General features: G+C 37.1%; 1 protein-coding gene across 1 annotated transcript; it reads right to left on the reverse strand.

Moving 5' to 3' along the window:
* Window positions 1–394: 394 nt before the first annotated feature.
* LECT2 (leukocyte cell derived chemotaxin 2) lies at window positions 395–8,512 on the reverse strand. Its single transcript, XM_025388552.1, has 4 exons — window positions 8,265–8,512; window positions 6,364–6,460; window positions 4,719–4,864; window positions 395–984 (listed from the first exon to the last, which is right to left on the reverse strand). The coding sequence occupies exons 1-4, from the start codon at window positions 8,308–8,310 to the stop codon at window positions 818–820; spliced, it is 456 nt and encodes a 151-aa protein (XP_025244337.1). The 5' UTR covers window positions 8,311–8,512; the 3' UTR covers window positions 395–817.
* Window positions 8,513–24,522: the final 16,010 nt, after the last annotated feature.

A 24,522-nucleotide genomic window follows, 5' to 3' on the forward strand; every position in this document is an offset into this window, starting at 1 on the left:
GGCCCAGTTCCATGAGACACTTCAGATAAAGGTAGGCCTCATTCTCATTCTAGTCCTTCCTGTAGTGCCGCCTCACTGAAATCTGGAATATGTTTTCCTGGACTGCCATCATTCATAATCATGTGGGCGAGTGTGGATGGAAATACCAGCAAATCCTTTATTATCCAGGAAAGCAGCTCTCTCTACAACCAATATGATAAACCTAAGGATACTGCTGAGAGTCTACTACCTAAACTCAACGTATTCTTTGAATATGTGTTGAATGTATACTAAATCTAGCATTGTAAACCACTCACTGTTCTTGTACCATAGAAACACTTTCAGGCTTTTTCTTATTTTCAAGCAGAAAGGTTGCTAGTTTTAGAGGTGTCAAAAATGCAGCCTGGCCCAGCTTAAGTTCCCTTGTTTATTTATCTTCGATCTTCAGGACTGAGAAATCTAAAAAACAAAACCACTGAGATTCCTTGGGTGACAGAAAGATCAAAGAGCTTGAAGAAACCAGTTCACTCGAACATCAGAGTGACAATGAGTTAAAATCAAAATGTTTTCTTTCTCGCACTTATCATGTTTCTATTTAAACTCAAATTTCCTTTTTTAATTAAAAAAATTTTGTGGGTACACAAGTGTATACATATATGAGGTACGTGAGAGTTTTTGATACAAGCACGCAATGTATAATAACCAAGTCCTGGAAAATGGAGTATCCATCCCTTCATGCATTTTTCCTTTGTGAATACAAATTTCTTGAAGAGCAGGGTATGCATCCAGGTTTTTAAGATGACTTTTTATTTTGAAGATCTGACCATTGGGCTTCCATTTACAGGTATGCAGTAGGGTCACTCAAGTCACAGTTTTCAATGTGCACGTGCGACTGTATGCCAGGATAAACTTTCTGCAAGGGCAATAGAGTTCCAAGTTTTTCTCCCTTCTTAACAGGACCTTTATACTTAATTGGCTTAATGTAGAACATTTTGACACAAAAACCTAAAAGAAAATAAGTATAATTATTTATCTGGGCTTCAGTAACCTTGAATCTGAAATTTAAAAAATAACAAATGGACAAAAAATCAAAAATCAAAAATAAAGTTGAATAAACTCCGGAGAGGAATAGATGAAAATGACAGAATGATATTAAAAAGGAAGACTAAATTACAAGATGCCAAAGGAAGAATAGATTCAAATGAAATGCTAATAAAGGCATTGAAGAATAATAGCAGGAAAATACTAGCTAGTTAGAAAAGGTGAACCCTGAACAAAGTCAGCTCCAAGACATATTCTGATGAAATTATTGGACTTTAAAGGAAAATGGAAATAACTGGAACAAAAATACAAACCTTGCTAAATATCAAAAGAACTAAAAAGGCAAAGACCCAAGTAGAGAAATAGAGTGCAATACAATAATTATAAAATAAAATGATGGTGTTGGGTACAAATATAGGAGTCATATCTGTAAATGTGAATGGCCTTATCTTGTCTATTAAAAAATGTCCCATTGGGTTGAAAAGCAAACCCCAATTTAATGCTGTATGGAATAAAACACAGCAATTGAAAAGGCTGAAAGTGAAGAGCTGGACAAAGATTTGCCAAGCAAATGGACAAAGATTTGCCAAGCAATAAGAAAGCAAGGGCTATCGTCCTGTTACCAGAGTGGAAATCAGGCCAAAAGGCATTGAAACAAGACAAAGGAAGATAATATAAGAGAGTAAATGCCACAAGTCACAGTGAAGATACAACAGTTACATCTATCCATGCACTAAATAACAGGTCATCTATATAAAGCAGAGACTACAAGAGACGCCCGGAGACATAGATAGAAACCCACCAATAATAGACTTTAATACACTACTGGCACTGCAAACCGGTCAAGTGAGCATAAAAATAAGGCTGTAAAATTATGCTGTCCGATATGGTAGCCACTAGCCACATGTGGTTATTCAGTACTTGAAAGGTAGTTAATCTGAATTGAGATGTGCTTTAATGGTAAAGTATACAGTGGATTTTGAAGACTTAGCATTTAAAATTGTAAAATATCTCAATACTTTTTGTATTACATATCGATATACTTTGAAAATATTGAGTTAAATAAAATACTAAAATACCATGTTTTTTTACTTCAATGTGGCTAATAGAAACTACTCGCTCTGTGTCCCAGGCTGGAGTGCAGTGGCGCGATCTCGGCTCACTGCAGGCTCGGCCTCCCGGGTTCACGCCATTCTCCTGCCTCAGCCTCCCAAGTGTCTGAGGGACTGCAGGCGCCTGCCACCACACCAAGTTTATTTTCTGTATTTTTTAGCCACCACACCAAGCTTATTTTTTGTATTTTTTAGTAGAGACGGGGTTTCACCGTGTTAGACAGGATGGTCTTGATCTCTTGACCTCGTGATCCACCCGCCTCGGCCTCCCAAAGTGCTGGGATTACAGGCATGAGCCACCACACCCCGCCGAAAATTTAAAATTATATACATGACTTCTGTTATATTTCTATTGGATAGTTCTGCTGTTGAAGAGCTAAAACTCCCATCAGGTAGGTTTTATGAATAAGTATTAAACAAAAGACGTACAAGATCTCTACACTGAAAACTACAACAACCATTACTATAAGAGTGAAGGAAGACATAAGTAAGTGGAGGATATAATATGTTCATTGATTGGAGGACTCACTACTTTAAAAATATCAGTTCTCAATTTGATCTGTATATTTACTGTAGATTTAGTCAGAGCCCTGGCAGGATTTTTGGTGGAAATTAGCAAACGGTTTCTGTTTGGAAATGCAGATAACCAAGAACTGCCAAGGCAGTCTGAAAGAAGAAGAAAGTCAATTCCAATTCTGCATTCTGGAACTGGGGAAATAGCCTCTTGGTAGTTTGGAGGATGCACTGGGCTCACTGTAAGATGGAGTGAAAAGCTCTGTAGCACTGTAAGATAGCTAGTGAAAAGCTACATTGACCACCTGACTATAAGCCCCTACTTTATAGTCTGACTGGTGAATCACAGTGGCCTTTTAGATCTCCAGGAATTAGTGTCAGTTTTGAGCAAGTGTCCAATAATCTCTGAAGAGCCTAATTATTTCTTCCCCAATGTGCTGTCATCCTGCTAAACCATTGCAGGTCCCTTTGGGGGTGGCTAGAAGTAAGGTTTACAGTATAAATTTTTGGCTGCACGGCAGGACCCTTGTGCAAAAGGACTGAGCCTCCCTTTCTTTCAAGAGGCTCTGGGACTGAACCAATTCAAGCCTGGGAATTTGTTGGGAATTGGAACCCATTATTGTGATGACTGAAGTCAGCATTTTGTTCATCAGACCTGGAGCATTTCCATTCACACAAGTCCAATAAGGCTTTAGTTGGCTGCTCATCTATTCAGTTCTAGGGTCACCGTGATTACTAGCCAATGTCACAAATCTCTGCAGTTTAGACGAATCTGATTACTACTGCTCTCACTGACCTTGGCATTAACTGTTAAGCACCACTTCAGAGGACCCAGTTCAATGGCAGAAGTTTCCCTTGCGACGTTGGGCCTAAAGAGGACAACCACTATATAGCTCCTCAAGGATGTGGGTTCCCTCACAAGATGCCTCTCACAGCCTTGGTGAGGAGAGTCTCCTCTGGACTCACTCCCAATGGGAATGCATATATATGTTCGTTAAAAGGTATAAGAAAGTTCGCAGCCGCAATTTTATAATCGCCTAAAACTGGAAACTACCCAAAAGTCCGTCTGAGGAAGAATGGATAAATGGATGAAAATATATGCATATAATGGAATATCATGCATCAGAAAAAAATGTGGATACAAAAATATTAATCACATAATCATGATGTGGAATGAAAGAAGACCCACAAAAAAAGAGTGAATGCTGTTTAATTCTATACCATTTTTAGAAACAGGGAGAACTAATACATGGTGTTAGAACTTGGGATGGTGATTATCTTGCTGGGAATAATGACTAAATGGTAGCACAAGGGATCTCCAGGATGTGGGTGATGTTCTTTTTCTTGATCTGGGTGCTGATTACACAGGTATATTTGCTTTTTGAAATTCACGGAGCTACACATGGATGTGTAGTGCACTTTATGTGTGTATTTTATACGTTGGTGGAGTAACCGAACAACAAAGCCAATATCTGGAGTACCAGGAGACCTAGCTTTACCTAAAACTTAGAAGCTTTCAAAAATATTTCACATTCGACTCTTGGAGAAATGCCAGCATTTATGATTTGTGGGATTTGAGTAAATGCAAGTATCTATCCATTATGGTTAGCATTGCTGAAAGTAGCTTCGTTTATAGATTGTTAAGCAAAACCACATGGGTCACAGGAAGGAATGCCTCCAATCAGCTGTGGGGTTTCATGGAGTGTGTGCGTGAAGCAGAAGTTTTCAAAGAAAATGGTGAAACATCCTTGAAAGTGCCTCAGCTGGGAGAGGATCAGAAAAAAATATCTATCGGGTACTATGCTTATTACCTGGGTGGCAAAATAATCTGTACACCAAATGTCTGTGACATGTGGTTTACCTATATAACAAATGTGAACATGTACCCCTGAACCTTAAATAAAAGTTTTTTTAAAAACGCATCAGCTAATTTGGGTACACTCTATATTCTTTCTGTTCTAGGTTGTATCATTTTGAAAGAAGTACAAAATCTCTATGTATGGAACCTGCATTAAATAAATAAACATCAACATGTCCAGTAGACACCCCAGGTATAGACTCCACCTCTCTTACCTCTTCCAGATATTCGAACACCATTATTGATAGCATTTTTGTTTTGATAAGGTTTCTCCTGGCCCACAATCATTCCAGTGAATGGTGCATACACAGTAGATCCAGCAGAGCACAAGATGTCCACACCCTGGTGAGGCCTCTGACTTCTAGGATGTAAATAAGAATGAACAGACTGAGGAGCTGCCCTGGGGAGCTTTACTGCCCGGGAACATGGTGTTAGCCCACTGTTTCCAGACGAGGTACCAAAGCTTGAAGCTGCCAGAACATGTTGGGCTGTCCCAGGATGCCTCACTCTGTTTAGGCCAATTTTAACCTCCCTCCCTGCAGGTGCTAATAACCATGTTATAAAGATGAAAGCATTTAAAATGGTACTTGATACATAGTAAGCTTTAAACAAGTATTAACCACTATTATTTTATGGCATTTGGGGGGAATGAGGCAATCCATGTAAGTGCATTTTCTAGATACCTAGATCTTGACGTCTTCAAGCCCACTTTGAAAACAGCTGACTTTTTATGGGAACTTATCATAAAAGTATCACGTTACCCTCGTCTTATTTTTCTCGCAGTGATCTAGAAAAGTGATTGTAAATACCACTTACTATATATGGTATTTTAATACAGCGTGTGATACCTCCTGGGTTTATTAAAGTGCATGGAGCCCAAACCAAACTATTCCAGATCGTGAGGTGCCTTGAGTTCATCTTAGCAACCCCTCAGCTCTTGCTTCCCGCTGCTGTCACTATGCCTGCTCTCACCAGCCTTCTAATAGGCTTCTAATAGGCTGTCGTCTGAACGATCAGATTTACCAGGATTGCTACAATTATGTACAAAGCAACACTGAGCAGGCTCAAGACAAAAGCCAAGAAGTTACTGTATCAATCAAGTGCATAAACTTTACAGTATGAGCTGAGTTTAAATTTAGGCAATTCAGGGGACGTTTCCCATATTTCCCTTCTTAGTCCTGTTTCAGTATTTGAGGTTGCTTTGTAAGTTGTATCTGTATATGTGAGAGTTCCCCTTTAGTTAGGATGGAGATCAGTGAAATGACTGGACACATGGCTATTTCACTAGAAAGTGGCACCCCACGTTGATGCTGGGCATAACTGAAAATTCACGAGTGTGACCTTCATTGTCTGGAAGAGATAGTGGTGCTCTCTCGCCTGCTTAGAGTCAGCCTCTAATATTCAACCTCCAGAACCTGGGCCAGTAACAGCGTAGTTTGGTGGGAAGAGGAACCAAAAGCCTGAATTCAGGCCCAGCCTTCACCATCTCCAACTGTGCTTGGCAGGTCCCTTAACGCTTTGGCACCTCAGTTCAAGTTTCTCTTCTATAAAATGGGATAGTCGTGTTTGATACCCCTTTGGAAAAACCAAGTGAGGTAAGTCAATGTGTGAAGACATTCAGAAGGAAAACTGTTTGCTCCCTGCTCTTTTCCTTCTTCCACATTCTGATCCCAATTCACAGCTCATAATTGAAGCAGAGTTATTGGAAGCTGCTCCAAAGACAGTGATATAACTGGTTACATCTCTGGTTTTTCATGCTGTCAGAACCGTGAGCCCTTGAGGCAACCAACGTTGGGCAAGGACACTGAGAAAAGAGGTTAGGGACCAAAGGGTTGGATGGTTGTTTGTGCAACTTCCTACCTTTGAGCAGAGTACTGTCCACAGCCATGGCGGTCACACGTCCGGATCTCGTTGGAAGACTTGCCAGCACATATATTAGCCCATGGCCCTGCCAGTGCTAAAAAGGAGAAACATGAGAGCAGAGCTCCTGGCCTCAGACATTCCCTATCTCCATTTGCCTTATCAGTCACACAGTGGATCCTGACAATTCTGTTTTCACTGTAGTTTTCCCCAAACTTTATGTATTTGTGGGAAGGTCATCTTTCCAGAATTTTATATCCTGATTCAGATGTAAAATTGGTTTTTTCCCGGGCCACAGAATTCTGCCTTGTTATGTTACAGCATTAGTGAATACAACTTTTTTTTTTGAATCGAAGTCTCACTCTGTTGCCAGGCTGGAGTGCAGTGGCATGGTCTCAGCTGACTTCAACCTCTGCCTCCTGGGTTCAAGTGATTCTCCTGCTCCAGCCTCCTGAGTAGCTGCGACTACAGGTGCACACCACCACACCCAGCTAATTTTTGTATTTTTAGTAGAGACGAAGTTTCACTATGTTGGCCAGGATAGTCTTGATCTCTTGACCTCGTGATCTGCCTGCCTCAGCCTCCCAAAGTGCTGGGATTACAGTCATGAGCCACCGCACCCGGCTGAATGTGTCTCTTTATAAGCATTGGCCTCCATCATTATACCTTGCTTCAGATCCATTAGTAAATGGTATAAGTTGTGCTTTTCTATTTTTCTTTGCTCATTATCTGCCATGGGGATCATTATTTTTAGATTAAGCAAAAATAATAAAACAGCATGGCTCAGAAAATAATTTTAGAAATTGTAATTTTGAAATGGTTCTACTAATCAAATCCAAGCAAATGTTTGAATTAAAGGAAAAACGAACTCTGAACTAGCCAAGTTTGTTTAACACTAGATATCTCATACTTGCAAACATGGAAGGGAAGAGGGAGATTGTTAGAAATAATCTGAAATGTTAAACCAATTTAGCCTAGACTGAGATTAGGAGAGAAGGTGGGAAAAGGAGTAGAACCAATTATATGAAAAATTATGAAACATGGAGGAAGGGCTGCTTTCTCAGCAGACTTGGTGCAAACTTTGTTTTAGGCACAATTCATCTCTTTAGTATAGTAAGCACTTGATAAATGTTCGATTGAATTAAACATCCTGGATTTCTGGTGTTAACATTCACAGAGAGATACAGTAAGCACACTCAACCTTGCACTTTGAAACAAACAAGCAAAAGCAAGAGTCTGGTAATTTGACTATTGATTTTATTTAAAGACATTTTACTCTTCATTAATACCTATGCTGTGAAGAGAAGCTACAGAATATGGCCATTAAGCCTCTTCTTTAAAATACTTTTAAAAGATGGGTTTCAAAAGTTTTATGCCTTGGAGCCAAGCTCCAAATCAACACCTTGATCAAGATATAATCCCATCAGTTTGGCAACTAATCTTTATCCTTGGGAATTGAGGCAAATATCAGACAGTGTAGTAATTTATGCACCTTTTCTCCTTCTCTGAGTATTAAGGGAGCATTCCCTTTGTCTTAATCCACACCAGTCTCTGTATTAGTATCTGTATCAGAATTTGATTTTGATCAAAATCAGAATCAAATTCTTATATCAACTTTTTATTATCTAGTTTTGTTCTAGTTAAGTCCCAGACCAAAACTGAAAGGCTTTGTAATGTCTTCTCAACCCACTATTATGTTTCCCTCATTAAAGAACCGGAACATTCCATTTAAATTATTTAGAACATCATCAGGACCATGTTTCATTCCTGTTTCATTTTTTAATAGCCAAATACACAAGTCTTTGTTGTGATCATGCTATTAATGACTTTTTAATCTTTTTAATCTTCCCCTGAAATCAGTTTTTAAAAATTAACATTCTAAAATTGCACTTTCGACTTACCAGTAGAAATCAGACCAGCCAAAAGGAGGACTTTGGTGGAAAACATCTGGGTTTACTTCCTTTATGTTTCTTCCTCCGATTAGAGTTGCCCCCACACTCTCTTTGAAGAATATTCAAGTTTGAATGAATACTTCCTAGCTATTTAGCCTTAGAATCATGCATCTTTCATTTCTTTAGTGTGAGACACAAAAAATATAAGAGAATGGAGCAAGTCAAGTTCTAATATTCCATGGATAGCTATTTGATTTGCAGGTAGGGCCTATGTAAAAGCCTTTGATCTGAAGAAGCAGCCAATTATATTGGAAACACTGACTAAATATTAACAGAAAATGATAAGGCAAGGTGCATATCGACAGTCTTCTGGGCTGTGGCTTGTAGGAGAATGTTTGTGCGAATGATGGAATATTTAGTGCTGTCTGCTGGTAGATCTTTCTTTTATTTTCTTTAGAGCATGTATTTCAGAAGAAAATTGATCATTAATAATGTATAGCCCTTCATAACATATTCCTTAATATATCGCTTGTTTTTGAATTATCAGTTTAATTATATTTTATCTGTGTAATATTTGCAAATAACTTTAATATTTTAATAAAATTGCCTGCACTTACCTTAAATATGTGATTTTTAAATGTTTTCTTGTTTGTGATATGATAATACCATTAAAAGCATCCATTAATAAAGGAAAAAAGATTAAGTATAATATAGTCATTGATATGGTTTGGATCTGTGTCCCCACCCAAATCTGATGTTCGATTGTAATTCCCAGTGTTGGAGGTGGGGCCCGGAGAGAGGTGATTGAATTATGGGGCTAGAGTTCTCATGAATGGGTTAGCATCATCCCCTTGGTGCTGTTGTCATGATAGTGAGTGAGTGAGTTATGGTGAGATCTGGTTGTTTAAAAGTGTATAGCACCTCCCCTGTTCTCACTTCCTCCTGCTTTAGCCATGTAAGACGTGCCTGCTTCCCCTTTGCCTTCTGCCATGATTTTCAGTTTCCTGAGACCTCTCAAGAAGCTACCATGCTTTCTGTACAGCCTGCAGAACTGTGAGTATACTATTTATGATAGAGTATACTATTTATGATATTTAAAATCTGAAAACAAAGAAGAATATTAATCTTAGTGAATGCTGTATATATAATAAAAATATGCACAGACTACCTTTAAGATAGTAATTACTTCTGGATAGTGAGAGAAATAAAACTGTGGAAGGATATACAGAGTACATAAACTCTAAAATATTTTATTTCTTAAAAAAATCAGAAGCAAATATGTAAAAATATTAATTTGTTAATTATTGGAGATAGACACATGGATGTTATATTACCCTGAACTTTTCTGGGGACTTAAATTTTCAGTGTGTTTCAAATACATGTTCACAACTCCTTTTTAGCTTACTATTAGATGAGCACCTGGAATTTTCTATGGAAGCTTCCCCATTTAAATTTAGTGTCAGTAGCTGTGGGAGATTGGGATTGTGGCCCCCGTTCTTCACCCTCTCTGCGTCCACACCTTTGCCATGTCTCATGGGGGTAAAGGGAACTTTCCTCATCCTTGATTTTGGGTTTAACTGTGTGGTTTTGACCACTAAGATGAGGCAGAAGTGGCAGTGGGTCAGGAAAGCCTGGGTCCTCTGGGGCCTTAGTCTTTGCAAACTCCTTCTGTGTTTTTGCATCACCGTGAGGCAGATGATCCTGCTGCCCTGGGAAGGGAATGGATGCCACGCAGAGCATGGTTGCCCCCGCAAAACCCAGCCTAGTACACCCTATAAAGGTGTGGGCTTAACTGGGTGTCATTGGAAGCCACTGAGTTTTGATGTGGTATGTTACACAACAATAACTAAACGATGCCAATGAGATTATGCACCTAATTGTTTTTGCTTTACAATTGTTTTTGCTTTATGCACCTAATTGTTGATGCACCTTTCAAGGAGGCATCTAACGTATACAACATAGAATGCCAACGCATTGAATACATCAAGGATCTGAGTCAATGTACTAAAAGAATAGATAAGTGAAACAAAACAGATGATTCAGAAATAGACACAAATATATACAGCATATAGTACACAATAGAAGTCATACTTTAAATGATTAGAGAAAATATAAGTCATTCTATGAACAGTATTGAGACAACATCTGGCAAGAAATAAAAGTGCAGTCTAGGTGTGGTGGCTCATGCCTGTAATCTTAGCACTTTGTGAGGGCAATGCAGGAGGATCACTTGAGGCCAGGAGTTTGCGACAAGCCTGGGCAACATAGCAAAACCCCATCTCTGCAAACAATTTTTAAAAATTAGCCAGGCATGGTGCGTATGTCCATAGTCCTAGCTACTCAGGAGACTGAGGCAGAAGGAGTTTGAAGTTACAGTGATCATGCCACTGCACTCCACCCTGGGTGAGATAGTGAGACCCTGTCTCAAAATAAATAAATAAATAAATAAAGTTCAATCCATATCAAAGTGAACCAAACATTTGTATGGAAAAGGAGAGAAAGAGGGAGGAGGAGGAAAGAAAGAAAAGAAATGAACTGAAACCGTAGAAATACTAGGAGAAATTATGAATGCTTTTTAATGGTATGGATTAGATTTTTCAAAGAACGTTAAAAAACCCAGAAGCTATGAAGGAAATATTTGATAAATGCGTTATAACAGTTAAAAAACAAAAACAAAAACCTTCTACAAAGCAAGCAGTATCCTGATCAGAGTCAAAAGACAATAATCTGAAAAAATATCTATAACTCATATGATATAACAGATAAGGAACTCATCTCCCTAGTATACAAAGAATTCTTTAAAAAATAAAAGGCGTAAACAAATTGATAGAAAAATGGGCAAAAGCCGGGAATGGTGGCTCACGCCTGTAATCCCAACACTTTGTGAGGCCGAGACGGGTGGATCGCGAGGTCAGGAACTCGAGACCAGCCTGGCCAACATTGCAAAACCCCATCTCTACTAAAAATGCAAAAATTAGCTGGACTTGGTGACAGATGCCTGTAATCCCAGTTTCTCAGGAGGCTGAGGCAGGAGAATCACTTGAACCCAGGAGGCGGAGTTTGCAGTGAGCTGAGATTGTGCCATTGCACTGCAGCCTGGGTGACAAGAGCAATACTCTGTCTCAAAAGAAAAAAGAAAAGAAAAATGGGCAAAAGATAGCAACAGACTTTCATAAAAGAAAAAATACAGATTACCAATATATATTTGAAAATATGATCCACTTCACTTAAAATTAACAATTGTAAACCAGAATGAGGTGTAGTTTTTTACCCATCAAATTGACAGAGTATGTAGAAACATTTATTGAAAAGTGTAAGTTGGTTTAACCTCTTTAGAGGACAATTTTGCAATACCCCTCACATTTTTAAATGCATAAAACCTTTGATCCAGCAATGATATTGTTTTCCTACCTGCGGCCTGCTTTCCTCCTGTTTTCCCTGCCTTCTGTATTAACTGTTTCCAGTGCATATTCCCCTCTGAAGCCAGTGCCATCCTCAGAACTGCGGAAGAGATGGTAGGAGACTGTTTTGAAACCCATAATGGGATAGGACCTGAGCAATGTCATCAGTGCTGAAAAACTGATGAGAAACTGTAATGGATGGATCAGGCTGACGATACCTAGTCAATCTTATTGTTAAGAAGAGAGAGAAAGAGAGAGTATATCAGACATTTTATACCTCCTGTTGGAAATGCACAACACAACCTATAAAGTATTCTTGTCAAAAAATCAGGCTCAAGTCTTATAAGGCCATTAGCTCTAACTTCCAGTTTACAGGAACTATGCAGCACAGGGATGCATGTTAAATGTACCACAGGAATGCAGTCAGCCAAATGCAGGCTGTAGGAAGTTCTACCAGATAAAGAACCTGGTTTCTTCAACAAACAAATTCTGAGGGAAGGAAAAAAGAGAGAGGGGCAGTCTGTGGATTAAAAGAGATGTACAAGATTTATCAACAAAATGCCATGTATGGACTTTACTTGGAGTCTGAATCAAATGAGGAAATGATAGACAGAGAGAAACAGAGAATAGGGACAATTTTAACATTACTTGATGATATTAGAAATTATTCTGTGTAATTTTAAGCATAATACCTTAGGTGTTTGTAAAATGTTCCTATCTTTTAGAAATACATACTGAAACATTTATGGGTATGAAGTCACAGGATGTTTCAGATTTGCTTCAAAGTAATCCAGGAGTTTGGAGAGTAGGTAGCATATAGATTAAACACAATTGGCTATGAACGGCTAATTACTGAAGTACATGAGTAATGAGTACTAAAGTAATGAGTACATAAAAGTTTACTATACTATCCTCTCCAGTTTTTTTATATTTGAAGATTTTCCCATAGTAACAAGTTAAACAAAGACATTTGTTGGACAATTAATTTGTTGGCAATATCTTTTGAACATAAAAAAGTTCCCACACGGCAAGGAAAAACTGATTTTTCTGTAACCGTGGTAATATTTAGCCACCCATATTTTAAACCCTTTAATCAATCAATGGCATCCCAGTTATGGTAAACATGCTCTTCAAAACAACCAATCAATAACAGCCCCTCACTTCTGACTTTCAGCCAATTAGGAACGGACTCACTCTGGTAAGTGATTCCCAACCAATCAACAACAGTCTTACCTGAGCACCCTGTTTCTTAATCCGTCAAACCCCTAACACTCTGAAAGTCCACAAACCCCTGAACTCCCAGCTTCCCAAATCCATACATAAATAAGATGAACAGTCAGCTGGGCTTAGAAAGATTGTGCCTGACCAACACAGCTCTTCCTAACTATTGTCACTCATTCAGCTTTGTCTTCTTATTTCAGGTCATGGGTAGAGTGGTGGTCTCATCCTCCTACGAAACATAGAAATTTGATCCTGTCCATACCCTACGACAGAACAGCTTCACTCTTAGTTATACTCTCGTATCTGTGTACGTTCAAAATGTTCATAGTAGTATCATTTGTAGTAGTGTGAAACAGGAAACAACCCATATGTACATCAACAGTAGAATGGGAACAAATTCTGGTATTTTTATTTAATGAAATACCCTACAAGAATGAGAATGAATAAAATACAACCCAATACATCAACTTAGATGACTCTCAAAAACATAATGGTGATTAGAAGAAAGGAAATAGGCAGTGCGTGGTGGCTCACGCCTGTAATCCCAGCACTTTGAGAGGCCGAGGTGGGCAGATCACAAGGTGAAGAGATCGAGACCAACCTGGCTAACATGGTGGAACCCTGTCTCTACTAAAAATAGAAAAATTAACTGGGCATGGTGGGGAATGCCCGTAGTCCCAGCTACTCGGTAGGCTGAGGCAGGAGAATCGCTTGAATCCGGGAGGCGGAAGTTGCAGTGAGCCTAGAGGGCCCACTGCACTCCAGCCTGGTGACAGAGCAACACCCCATCTCAAAAAAAAAAAAAAAAAAAAAAAAGGAAATCACAGAACAATATGCAGTACATGTTTATTAAAAGTTCAAATGCATGCTTGAAACAGGTAAGCTTTATAAATTATATCTCAAGATGAAGCTCTTTCTAAAACGTTCAGATACAGGCGAATCTAAAGCATATATTGTTTAGGAACACATACATATATGGTAAAACTATTAATATAAAGAAAAGCAAGAGAAGAGTTGACACAATTTATATACTGGTTACCTCCAGGAGAGAGGAAGGGGATGTGACCAGGGGCGGGCACCTGGGCTTCACGGGGGCTGACAATGCTCCTGTAAACCAGGTGCTGGGCACAGGTGTTCATTTGGTTATTACCCTTTGTACATATATGTTTTATACATTTTATATTTTCCAGATTTTTATCTTTCAGTATTTCAACATTCACACACAATTTTATGTGACAAAAAAATTACAATAAAAAACAAGATCAGAGTGGAATTGAAGGAGACAGAGACACGAAAAAACCTTCAAAAAATCAATGAATTCTGGAGCTATTTTTTTAAAAAAGAATAATTAAATAAACTGCTAGCTAGACTAGTAAAGAAGAAAAGAGAGAAGAATCAAATAGACACAATTAAAAATAATAAAGGGACCACAGAAATACAAACAACCATCAGAGAATACTATAAATAGCTCTATACCAATGAACTAGAAAATCTATGAGAAATGGAGAAATTCCTAGACACACACACCCTCTCAAGACTGAACCAGGAAGAAGGTGAGTTCCTGAATAGACCAGAACAAGTTCTGAAATTGAGGCAGTAATAAATAGCCTACCAATCAAAAATCCCAGGATCAGGTGGATTCAACAGTTGAATTCTACAAGAGGCACAAAGAGGAGCTGGTACCATTTCTTCTGAAACTATTCCAAACAATTGATAAGGAGGGACTCTTGCCTAACTCATTCTATGAGGCCAGCATCATCCTGATACCAAAAATTGTCAAAGATACAGCAACAACAAAAGTCAGGCCAATATCTCTGATGAACATTGATTCATCAGAATGAACAAAAATTTTATTGAGAACAAAAATTCTCAATAAAATACTGGCAAGCTGAATCCAGCAGCACATCAAAAAGCTTATCTACCACAATCAAGTTGGCTTCATTCCTGGGATACAAAACTGGCTCAACATACGCAAATCATTTTTTAAATAATAAAAAAAATTATGCAATTAAAATTGTTTCAAAAGTCAGTGGAGGCAAGCTTACTGTACAACATGTAACAAGTGCATTCCCTGTATAATTTAATCCTCGCAAAAAACTCAGCAATAAGGTTGAGGAAGCTTGAGGCTCAGAGAACTGAAGTGACATGTTCAGTGTCCCACAGCTGGATGTGCCAAAGCCAAGGCCTGAACTCGAATCTACTAGACTCTAGAATTCATACTCTTACATATTTTGTTATACGGTTCAATGAATGACTTATCATTCATACACAGCTTCTCTCATATTTCAGAATTTGAAGCTCAACAGTCAATAAATCAGCTTCATTTTACTACCTCTAAAATGAAGGTGATGACATTAACCTTCATAGGATTCTTGTAATAATTAAATGAAGTAGTATTCCTAAAATAATTACATTAGGCTAAGCACATACAAAACACTAAGGCTGGGTGCAGTGGCTCACGCCTGTAATCCCAGCACTTTGGGAGGCCAAGGTGGATGGATGGATCACAAGGTCAAGAGATTGAGACCATCCTGGTCAACATGGTGAAACCCTGTCTCTACTAAAAATACAAAAATTAGCTGGGCATGGTGGCGCACACTGTAGTCCCAGCTACTTGGGAGGCTGAGGCAGGAGAATCATTTGAACCCCAGAGGTGGAGTTTGCAGTGAGCTGAGCACGCCACTGCACTCCAGCCTGGTGACAGACACTCTCACCTGCTTTGTTATGTACTCTAAAATGGAATTAGATGTAAACATCGGTTATTTTCCTATGGAAGCCAATTGTAATCCCCAAGATACAACCCCAAATGCCATAATTCTAAATGTTGAAATTCCAAAAGATCAAAATCCTGAAACTATAATTCTGGAAAAAAAATTAAAAAATTTTTTGAAGATATGCATTTACATTTTCAGAAGGGATTTACTTGAGACACATAAAAACGTGACAGAACACTATAGACAAATTTACACAATAAAATAGGCAAAAATACATATTTTTGTAAACATAAGCACTTGGGTATACTAACAACAGTCATATAAATATAATAGTGATGAGCAAATGAATCATATTCATGAATAAATGGGTCAAAAAGGGAAATGCATAAGTGCATATTACTATTGTTGGAAATTGTGTGCACCCAGATTTAAAATTGCAGTTATCTGAAATACTGTGATGCACAACCCAAGTCTTTTGATGGGATCAATAAAAAACCACAGTGAATCACCATCGTAACATACAGATGTTCAAAGATCCGAGATCTTGAGAAATTTTATCTTTCACAGATGCAGATGCACAAAAGGAACATCTCTTTATTTACTGAAGATGTTTCAACACTTTTACGTACAGGCACAATGTTTACACACAAAGTCATTGTTGTGATAATATACTTTTGCGAAGTCAAATTTGCAAAAATGTATGCAATGAATTAGAACTTTCTAAAAGTCTCTACACAATTTATACCTCCAGTATTGGAAATGATGCCAAGATGAAATGCTCATAGTGAATCGTAAAAAAATGCTGAAAATGTAAAATAATAAAAGAAAACTTAAAAAAAGAAAAAACTAAAAAGAAAGTTTCACATATCAAAAAATATGTTACAGGAATAGATTATAGACATTGTGCAAAGATACTCCATAAAAAATGACTGACTTTCCCAAGCATTAACTCTATTTTGAAATCTTGCATTTCAATGAAGAGCTGCTTTTTTTCTTTTAGGACATGGCTTTCCTCAGAGAATATGTTCACCTTCATTTTCTATGTGGCACTGCTCTTTTAAAAATTCTTCTATGATTCTGTATACAACAACATAAGCCTTCCCTATTAAGTTTTCCCATCTTTGGCGCCATGCTTCCATGTTGTTTGGGGTACATAGAAGTCCATCCTCAGAAACAATACTGGTGCACAACTGTTGCGGGTCTTCTTATCCTACCATGCACATAATTATTTTCTAACCAGGCAGTAACTTCACTGGCTTCTTCGAGCAAATGTGGCTTTAATTCATCAAAAGCCCCTGGAATGCAATGAGATGGAAGGAATGCTAATGCGGGAAACTGATGGCATTTTTAAACTGAAGTTTTCATTGTTACCATATCGCATGGCCAATCATCCTAATTTTCCACCAATTTCTTCTCTTTAAAGCACACTTAATTTCCAAATAGAGACACTAACAAGGTAATAGTTCTCCTAATATGACGTGACTATCCTGTTATTGTGATCTTCAGGATTTTAAGATGTCAGGGATTTTAGACTTTAAGGATTTGGACTTTAGAGGTTTTGATCTTTTGGAATTTCAACATTTAGGATTATGGCATTTGGATTGTGTCTTTCAGGATTATGATCCAAAACTGTTTCCAATGTCCTGTGGCTGGAATAGGTTAAGGAAACCAGGAGATTACATAATAAGGTGACCTTGTTTATAGGGCAAATTCTGTATACTACATATATTACATATACTACATGGGATGTGTACCTCAAAAAGACTCTGAGGTCCATGTTCTGATTCCTAGGACCTTTCTGTGTCACTAATAAAGGTTAAATAAAGATGTTTACACCCATGCTGTGGGTAGGCAGGCATTGTCCCCTGTCATTAGTTTTTCCTGTTCTGTTATTTCTTTCTGGTAAGCCATTGGCCAAAAAATCATTTCCTTTTCTTCTGTTAAAGCTAACTGTGTCTTTTGTTGATAACTTGCCTATTGATATGTAAGATGTAGCTATATTGATTGTTCTAATAATATAAGCAATACACTCTTATTGCAAAAATTACCCCAACATGCAAAAAAGTATAAAACAAATCCCACTAATGTTTTTCATGTATGTATTTTTCTTTTTCTTTTTAACTTGTCTCTATTGTCAGGAAAATATCAGTCTTTTATTAGATGTGCACTATCTTCAACTGAGCACAGCACTAAAAGTAAAATGCAAGAAAAGAGTAAAGATTTGTATAGAATGTTAAATAACAGAAGAGTTAAAGTATTGGACATGTCTGGATGTTTTTATTTGGATAAAATTTACCTAGCACCATTTGGTTTTACTTAGCTGTGGGAATAATGGGTGAGAGGGTATGGAAATCATAAATCTCTTTGGTATCTTTGATTGTTTTTTTGATCTGCAGTTTGGAAGCCTTTGAGAGAAGGATGGAGAACATGTGCTTTGCAAAGGGTTGTCCTGACTAAACACGTGGTGATTCCTCCCTCTCTCCTCCTCCTGTGTTTCAGTGGAAAGAACCTACCCAGAAACAGCAGGCTGTGCTAGGCCACTGACTTATTAACCAAATGCATTCAGAAACCTGAAGAAAGTCCAGAACCACTCTATTAATAAAGTCTGCATACTCATGATCAGAGTGGAGAAGGCATTACATCTACATGTTTTGGCCAGTGGGAGCCTTAGCTTAATAATGAGTCCCCACTTGGTATCTTCCATCTCTGACTTGCAAATGCAAAGTAAAGATTTAAAATATTCCATTTTACCTGTCCCCATCCTTCTGCCTTCACACATGCACATACACACACAAATCCTCTGTGCTGAGTGAGAAAGAATGGAAATAATTGCAAGTATGAGAGATTAGTCATCACCAATTTGGGAAGTGAAATATGCAAGGGGAGATTTGATGGCAACAATAATTTTAAGATAGGAAATCATTTCTAAGTTTTCTAATGAATGGGATGTGTCTACAGCCATACCACCCTGAACATGCATTATCTAATGTATGGGGTCTAAAGTAAAGGGCGGTTGACTTATCCTAGAAGACAGGAACCTAAAGAAGCATTCTCCAGTAAGTCATTTACTTTGTCATTGATGGAATAATGGATGGGACAGGTTATACTCGTTACAACAGAGTGGGCATTTGGTTTGATTTGCTTTAAATTAAGCTGAAGGCTGCTGAAGGTGAAATGTACACATAAAATACAACTTTATATTGGGCCGAATGCAGTGTTTCAAGGTTTGAGTGATATGACCAGGAGGTTTTCTGGCTAGAGGCAGGGTGGCATATCTGCAGTACACAAAGCCTGATTTTCCTACATGAGTTCAAGCAAACATTACTAATCAAGCATGCCATTCTGTCAAACTAGACACAGATATGTCCCTAGGATCTTGCTCAGCACAGAAACTTTCTCAACTGTTAATGTATTGAAGTTAGCACGTAGATTAAAATCTACTTGGCATCCCTGATGGAGGTTAATTTACCTTAATCCAGAGTCTTGGCCCTTGGTTTTTTTCAGTGTCCCAGACTCAGACTCAGGGAGAGTGATTCAAGTTCATCAAGTTACTGGGGACCAAATAAATGAATACAGTGATAGATGACTAGATGATTGATGATAGATAGATAGATAGGTAGATGATAGACAAGATATATAGGAGATGGATATGATTTTCAATGGCAATAGTCCTTCTATAATGGGGGGAAATGCTCCCTTCCTGTTATTATAATCCTTGGGATTATGAGTATGAAATGAGAACAAAAAAAGATGAAGAATTTTAAGGGCTTTTCCAACTAACTGTGTGGTCTAATCTGAAATATGTTTCCTTTCCCATGAAAAAAATGGAGTAGAAAGTGTTTCCCCCTGAGCATCACCTAAGGGACCTGAGAACCTCTGAATCTTTGATTCCCTTTTTGGCTTCCCAGGCCCATGTTTTTCAACTGCGAGTGCCTGGGGGTGGGCCGGGCAATACAAGAAGCCTCAGGATAAACATGGCAATGCAGGGCGTCAGTGTTTCCTTAAGATCTGGGAATAGGGCAAGAGGAAAAGGAAGAACTATTATGTATCTGAAATGCATTTTATATCTGCTAATTAGTATTTAATCTGTTTTAAGTTGAGATTTAATTCACAAGTGATAACATCCACCCCGTCAAGTGTACAATTCACTGGTTTTTAAGTATGTTCACGAAGTCATGCAACCATTATCGCTATCTAATTGCAGAACACTTTTGTCACCCCAAATGAAAAACCATGCACATTAGTAGCCATTCCCCATTCTCCACTTTCCTGGTCCCTGGCAACTATTAATCTACTTTTCTCTTCATGGATTTGCCTATTCTAGACATTTCATAAAATGGAATCATACAGTATGTGGCCTTTTGTGCCCAGCTTCTTTCACTTAGTGTGTTTTCAAGGTTCATCCATGTATCTGTACTCATTCTTTTTTTATGACTGGATAATACCATTGAATGGATATACTAACATGTTTATTCATTCATCAGTTGATGGACATTTGGGTTGTCTTTACATTGGGGCCATTGTTAATAATACTGCTACGAATGTTTGTGTACAAGTTTTTGTGTGGATATATGTTTTTATTTCTCTTGGGTATGTACCTAGGAGTGAAATTGCTAAGTCATATGGTAACTCTATGTTGAACTTTCTGAGGAACTGTCAAGTTATTTTCCAAATCAATTTACGTTTGCACTAGCAATGTATGAGAGTTCCAATTTCTCCACAGTCTCACCAATATTTGTTATCTGTATTTTCAATTACAGTGATCCTAGTGGGTGTAAAGTGGGATCTCATTGTTTTTATTTGAATTTCTCTAAAGACTAAGGATATTAAGCATCTTTTCTCATGCTTGTTAATCATTTATTTACCTTCTTAGGAGAAATGTCTATTTAAATCCTTTGCCCAGTTTTTAATTGGGCTACTTATCTTTTTATTGTTGAGTTGTAAGAATTATTTATATATACTGGATACTAGACTTTTGTGAGATATATAATTAGCAAATATCTTGTTCCATTATGTGGGTTTTATTTTCACTTTCTCAATAATGTTCTTTGAAGCACACAAGTTTTATAATTTTAATCAAGTTTTATTATGCATTTTTTTCCTTTGGGTGCTTGTGCTTTAGCTCTCATATCTAAGAAACCATTGTCTAATCTAAGGTCATAGGATTTTTTTAGCTTTATTGAGGTATAATTTATACACAAAAAACTGCACATGCTTAATTTATGTATTTTGATAAGTTTGAACATATATATACATGTGATATCATTTAGTACAATCAAGGTACTAAACATATTCGTAATTTTCAAAAATTTTCTTGTATTCTTGTATGTGTGTGGTCTCTGTTTATTATTATTTTTGTGTATGGTAAGAACACAACATGAGATATATCTTCCTAACATGTTTTTAAGTGCACAATGCTGTATTTTAACTCTAGGTACTATGTTGTATGGCAGATCTCTAGAACTTTTTCATCTTGCATGACTGAAGCTTCATACCCATTGAGCAACAATTGCCCATTTTCAACTCATCCCAGCTGCTGGTAACCACAATTCTATTTTCTTCTTGACATTTGCTAAGAGAGTAGATCTTAAGTATTCTTACCACAAAAAAGGTAATTGTGTGAAGAGATGAATACATTAATTAGCTTGCCTGTAGTATTCAGTTTACTGTGTATATGTTTATCAAAACATCACATCACACACCTTAAATACATGCAATTTTAATAAAAAATAAAAAAATTAAATAAAAATGTAAAATGAAGATTTCTGATGGTAAATGTAGTGGCTGCTGATTATAAAGTATTCAAATAGACACTTTTCCAAAGAAGACATACATTCTTCTGGGTGTTTTACTATTTTAAATATCTCATATAAGTGGAATCTCATAGTGTTTATCCTGTGAGTGGCTTATTTCACTTAGCATAATGTCCTCTAGTTTCATTACTGCTACTGAAAATGGAAGGATTTCCTTCCTTTTTTTAGGATGGAATAATATTCCATTGTGTATATATGTCCCCACTTTCTTTATCCATTCATCTGTTGACAGACATTTAGGTTGTTTCCATATCTCGGCTATTGTGAATAATACTATAGTGAACATGGGAGTGCAGATATCCCTTCAAGATCCTGATTTCAATTCTCTTGGATGTATACTCAGAAGTGGGATTGCTAGATCACATGGTAGTTTCTATGTTTAATTTTTTGAGGAGCCTCTGTACTGTTTTCCATAGTGGCTGCACCATTCTCTACATTCCCATCAACACAGTAAAAAGGGTTTCAATTTCTCAGCGTTCTCACTAACACTTGTGATATGGTTTGGCTCTGTATCTCCACCTGAATCTCATCTTGTAGCTCCCATAATTCCCATGTGTTGTGGGAGGGACCCAGTGAGAGAGAACTGAATCATGGGAGTAGGTCTTTCCCATGCTGTTCTCATGATAGTGAATAAGTCTCATGAGATCTGATGGTTTTAAAAACATGAGTTTCCCTGCACAGACTCTCTCTTCTCTCATCTGCCACCATGTAAGATGTGCCTTTCACCTTCTGCCATGATTGTGAGGCCTCCCTAGCAATGTGGAACTGTTAAGTCCATTAAACCTCTTTCTTTTGTAAATTGCCCAGTCTCAGGTATCTTTATCAGCAGCATGAAAACTGACTAATGCAACTTTTATCATTTGGCTTTTTTCTTGATAATAACCATCCTAACAGGTGATATCTCATTGTGATTTTGATCTGCATTTTCCTGATGATTAGTGATATTGAGCACCCTTTCATATACCCATTGGCCATTTGTATGTCTTCTTTGGAAAAATGTCTGTTTGAATACTTTATAATCAGCAGGCACTGTGTTTACCATCAGAAATCTTCATTTTATATTTTTATTTAAATGTTTTTTTATTAAAATTGCATATATTTAAGGTGTGTGATGTGATGTTTTGACAAACATATACACAGTAAACTGAATACTACAGACAAGCTAATTAATGTATTCATCTCTTCATACAATTACCTTTTTTGTGGTAAGAATACTTAAGATCTACTCTCTTAGCAAATGTCAAGAAAGGTTATTAAGATTTATGCCTATGTTTTATTCTAAGAGTTTTATAGTTTTATCTCTTGTGTTTAGGTCTTTGATCCATTTTGAGTTAATTTTTGTATATAGTATAAAGTAAGAGTCCAAATTAACTTTTTTAATGTAGATATCCAATTTTCCCAGCACCATTTGTTAAAAAAGATCACTCTTTCTCTCATTAAATTATCTTAGCACCCTTGTCAAAAAACAGTTGACCATTCTGGATTCTCAATTCTGTTCCATTGATCTACATTTCTATTCTGTGCCAGTGCCACAGAGTCTTGATTAGTGTAGCTTGGTAGTAAAATTGGAAATCTAGAAGTGGGAGTCCTCCCAGTTTGCTCGTCTTTTACAAAATGGCTTTGGTTATCCTGGATCTTTTGCATTCCCATATGAATTTTTGAGTCAGTTTGTGGGTTTCTGGGAACAGAAGCAACTTGAATTTTGATAGAGATTAAATTGAATCTGTAGATCAATTTAGGGAATACTGCTGTCTTGACAATACTACGTTTTTCAATCAATGTTAAGTATTGCCATTTTAACAATACTAAGTTCTTCCCATCTCAAAGAACATGAGGTATACTTCCATCCATTTAGGTTCTCTTAAATTTCTTCAATAATCTTATTGTTTTCAGAATACACTTTGTGCTTCATTTGTTGGAGTTATTACTAATATTTTATTCTTTATGATGCTATTATAAATGAAATTGTTTTCTTAATTTCTTTTCCAGAATGTTCATTTCTAGGGAATAAAAATATGATTGCTTTTTGTATATACAGTTGTGCATTGGTATCTGTGGGGGTTGGTTCTCAGACCCCCAGAGATATCAAAATTTTCACATACTCAAGTCCTGCAATTGGCCCTTTGGAACCCGTTTATATAAAACATCCGGCCTCTATCCACAGGTTTCACATCCCATGAATTCTGTATATTTTATCTGCATTTGGTTGCAGAGGTAGAACCTATGGATATCAAAGGCTGATTATATTGGTTGAAGAAATCTGCCTTTAGGTGGGTCCACACAGTTTAAACCCATATTTTTCAAAGGTCAACTGTATGTCTTATATCCTACAACCTTTTCAAGCTAGGTAACCATTAGCACTAACACTTTTTATTTCTTGGTGGATTCTTTCAAATTTTCTATATTCAAGGTCATGACTTTTTGTTCCTCCATTCCTCCATAACTGACTTTTTTTAATGTTCTATAGACACTTTTTGTATCTTTTCACTTCCTTGTCATTTTTTACTATATATTTTTGAGTTATTTTCTTAGTGGTTGCACTGGTGATTGTTACTTAGTTTATGGTAATGTAATTCAGATTAATACCAACTTAACTGTAATCATATATAAAAACTTTGTCCCTGTATAGCTTCATTCCTTCTCCCTTCCTTTGTGCTTTGTCATAAAAATCGCATCTTTCTGTGTTGTATACCCATCAAACATGAATTTATAATTATTGCTTTGTTTACCTATGTACTTACTTTTACTGGTGTTCTTTATTCATGTAGATTCAAGTTACTATCTAGTGTGTTTCATTTATGCCTAAAGGAGCTCCTTAGCATTTCTTGCAGGCAAGATCTGCTGGCACGAAATTAGCTGTTTTTGTTTATCTTTAATTTCTGAAAGATAATTTTGCTAGGTATAGAATTCTTGGCTGAGATTTTTCCTCCTTTCAGTACTTTCAGTACTATGTCATCTCACTGCCTTCTGGCTTCTGTGGATTCTGATGATAAATCAACTTTAACTTCATTGAAAATTTCTCATCTGAGGTGAGTTTCTTTCTCATTGCTTTCAAGATTTGTCTTTCAATGATTTGATTATAATGTGTCATCTTTGAGTTTTTGAATTTACCCTACTT

The sequence above is a fragment of the Theropithecus gelada genome, chromosome 6, assembly GCF_003255815.1.
Source record: "Theropithecus gelada isolate Dixy chromosome 6, Tgel_1.0, whole genome shotgun sequence".
NCBI lineage: Eukaryota > Metazoa > Chordata > Mammalia > Primates > Cercopithecidae > Theropithecus > Theropithecus gelada.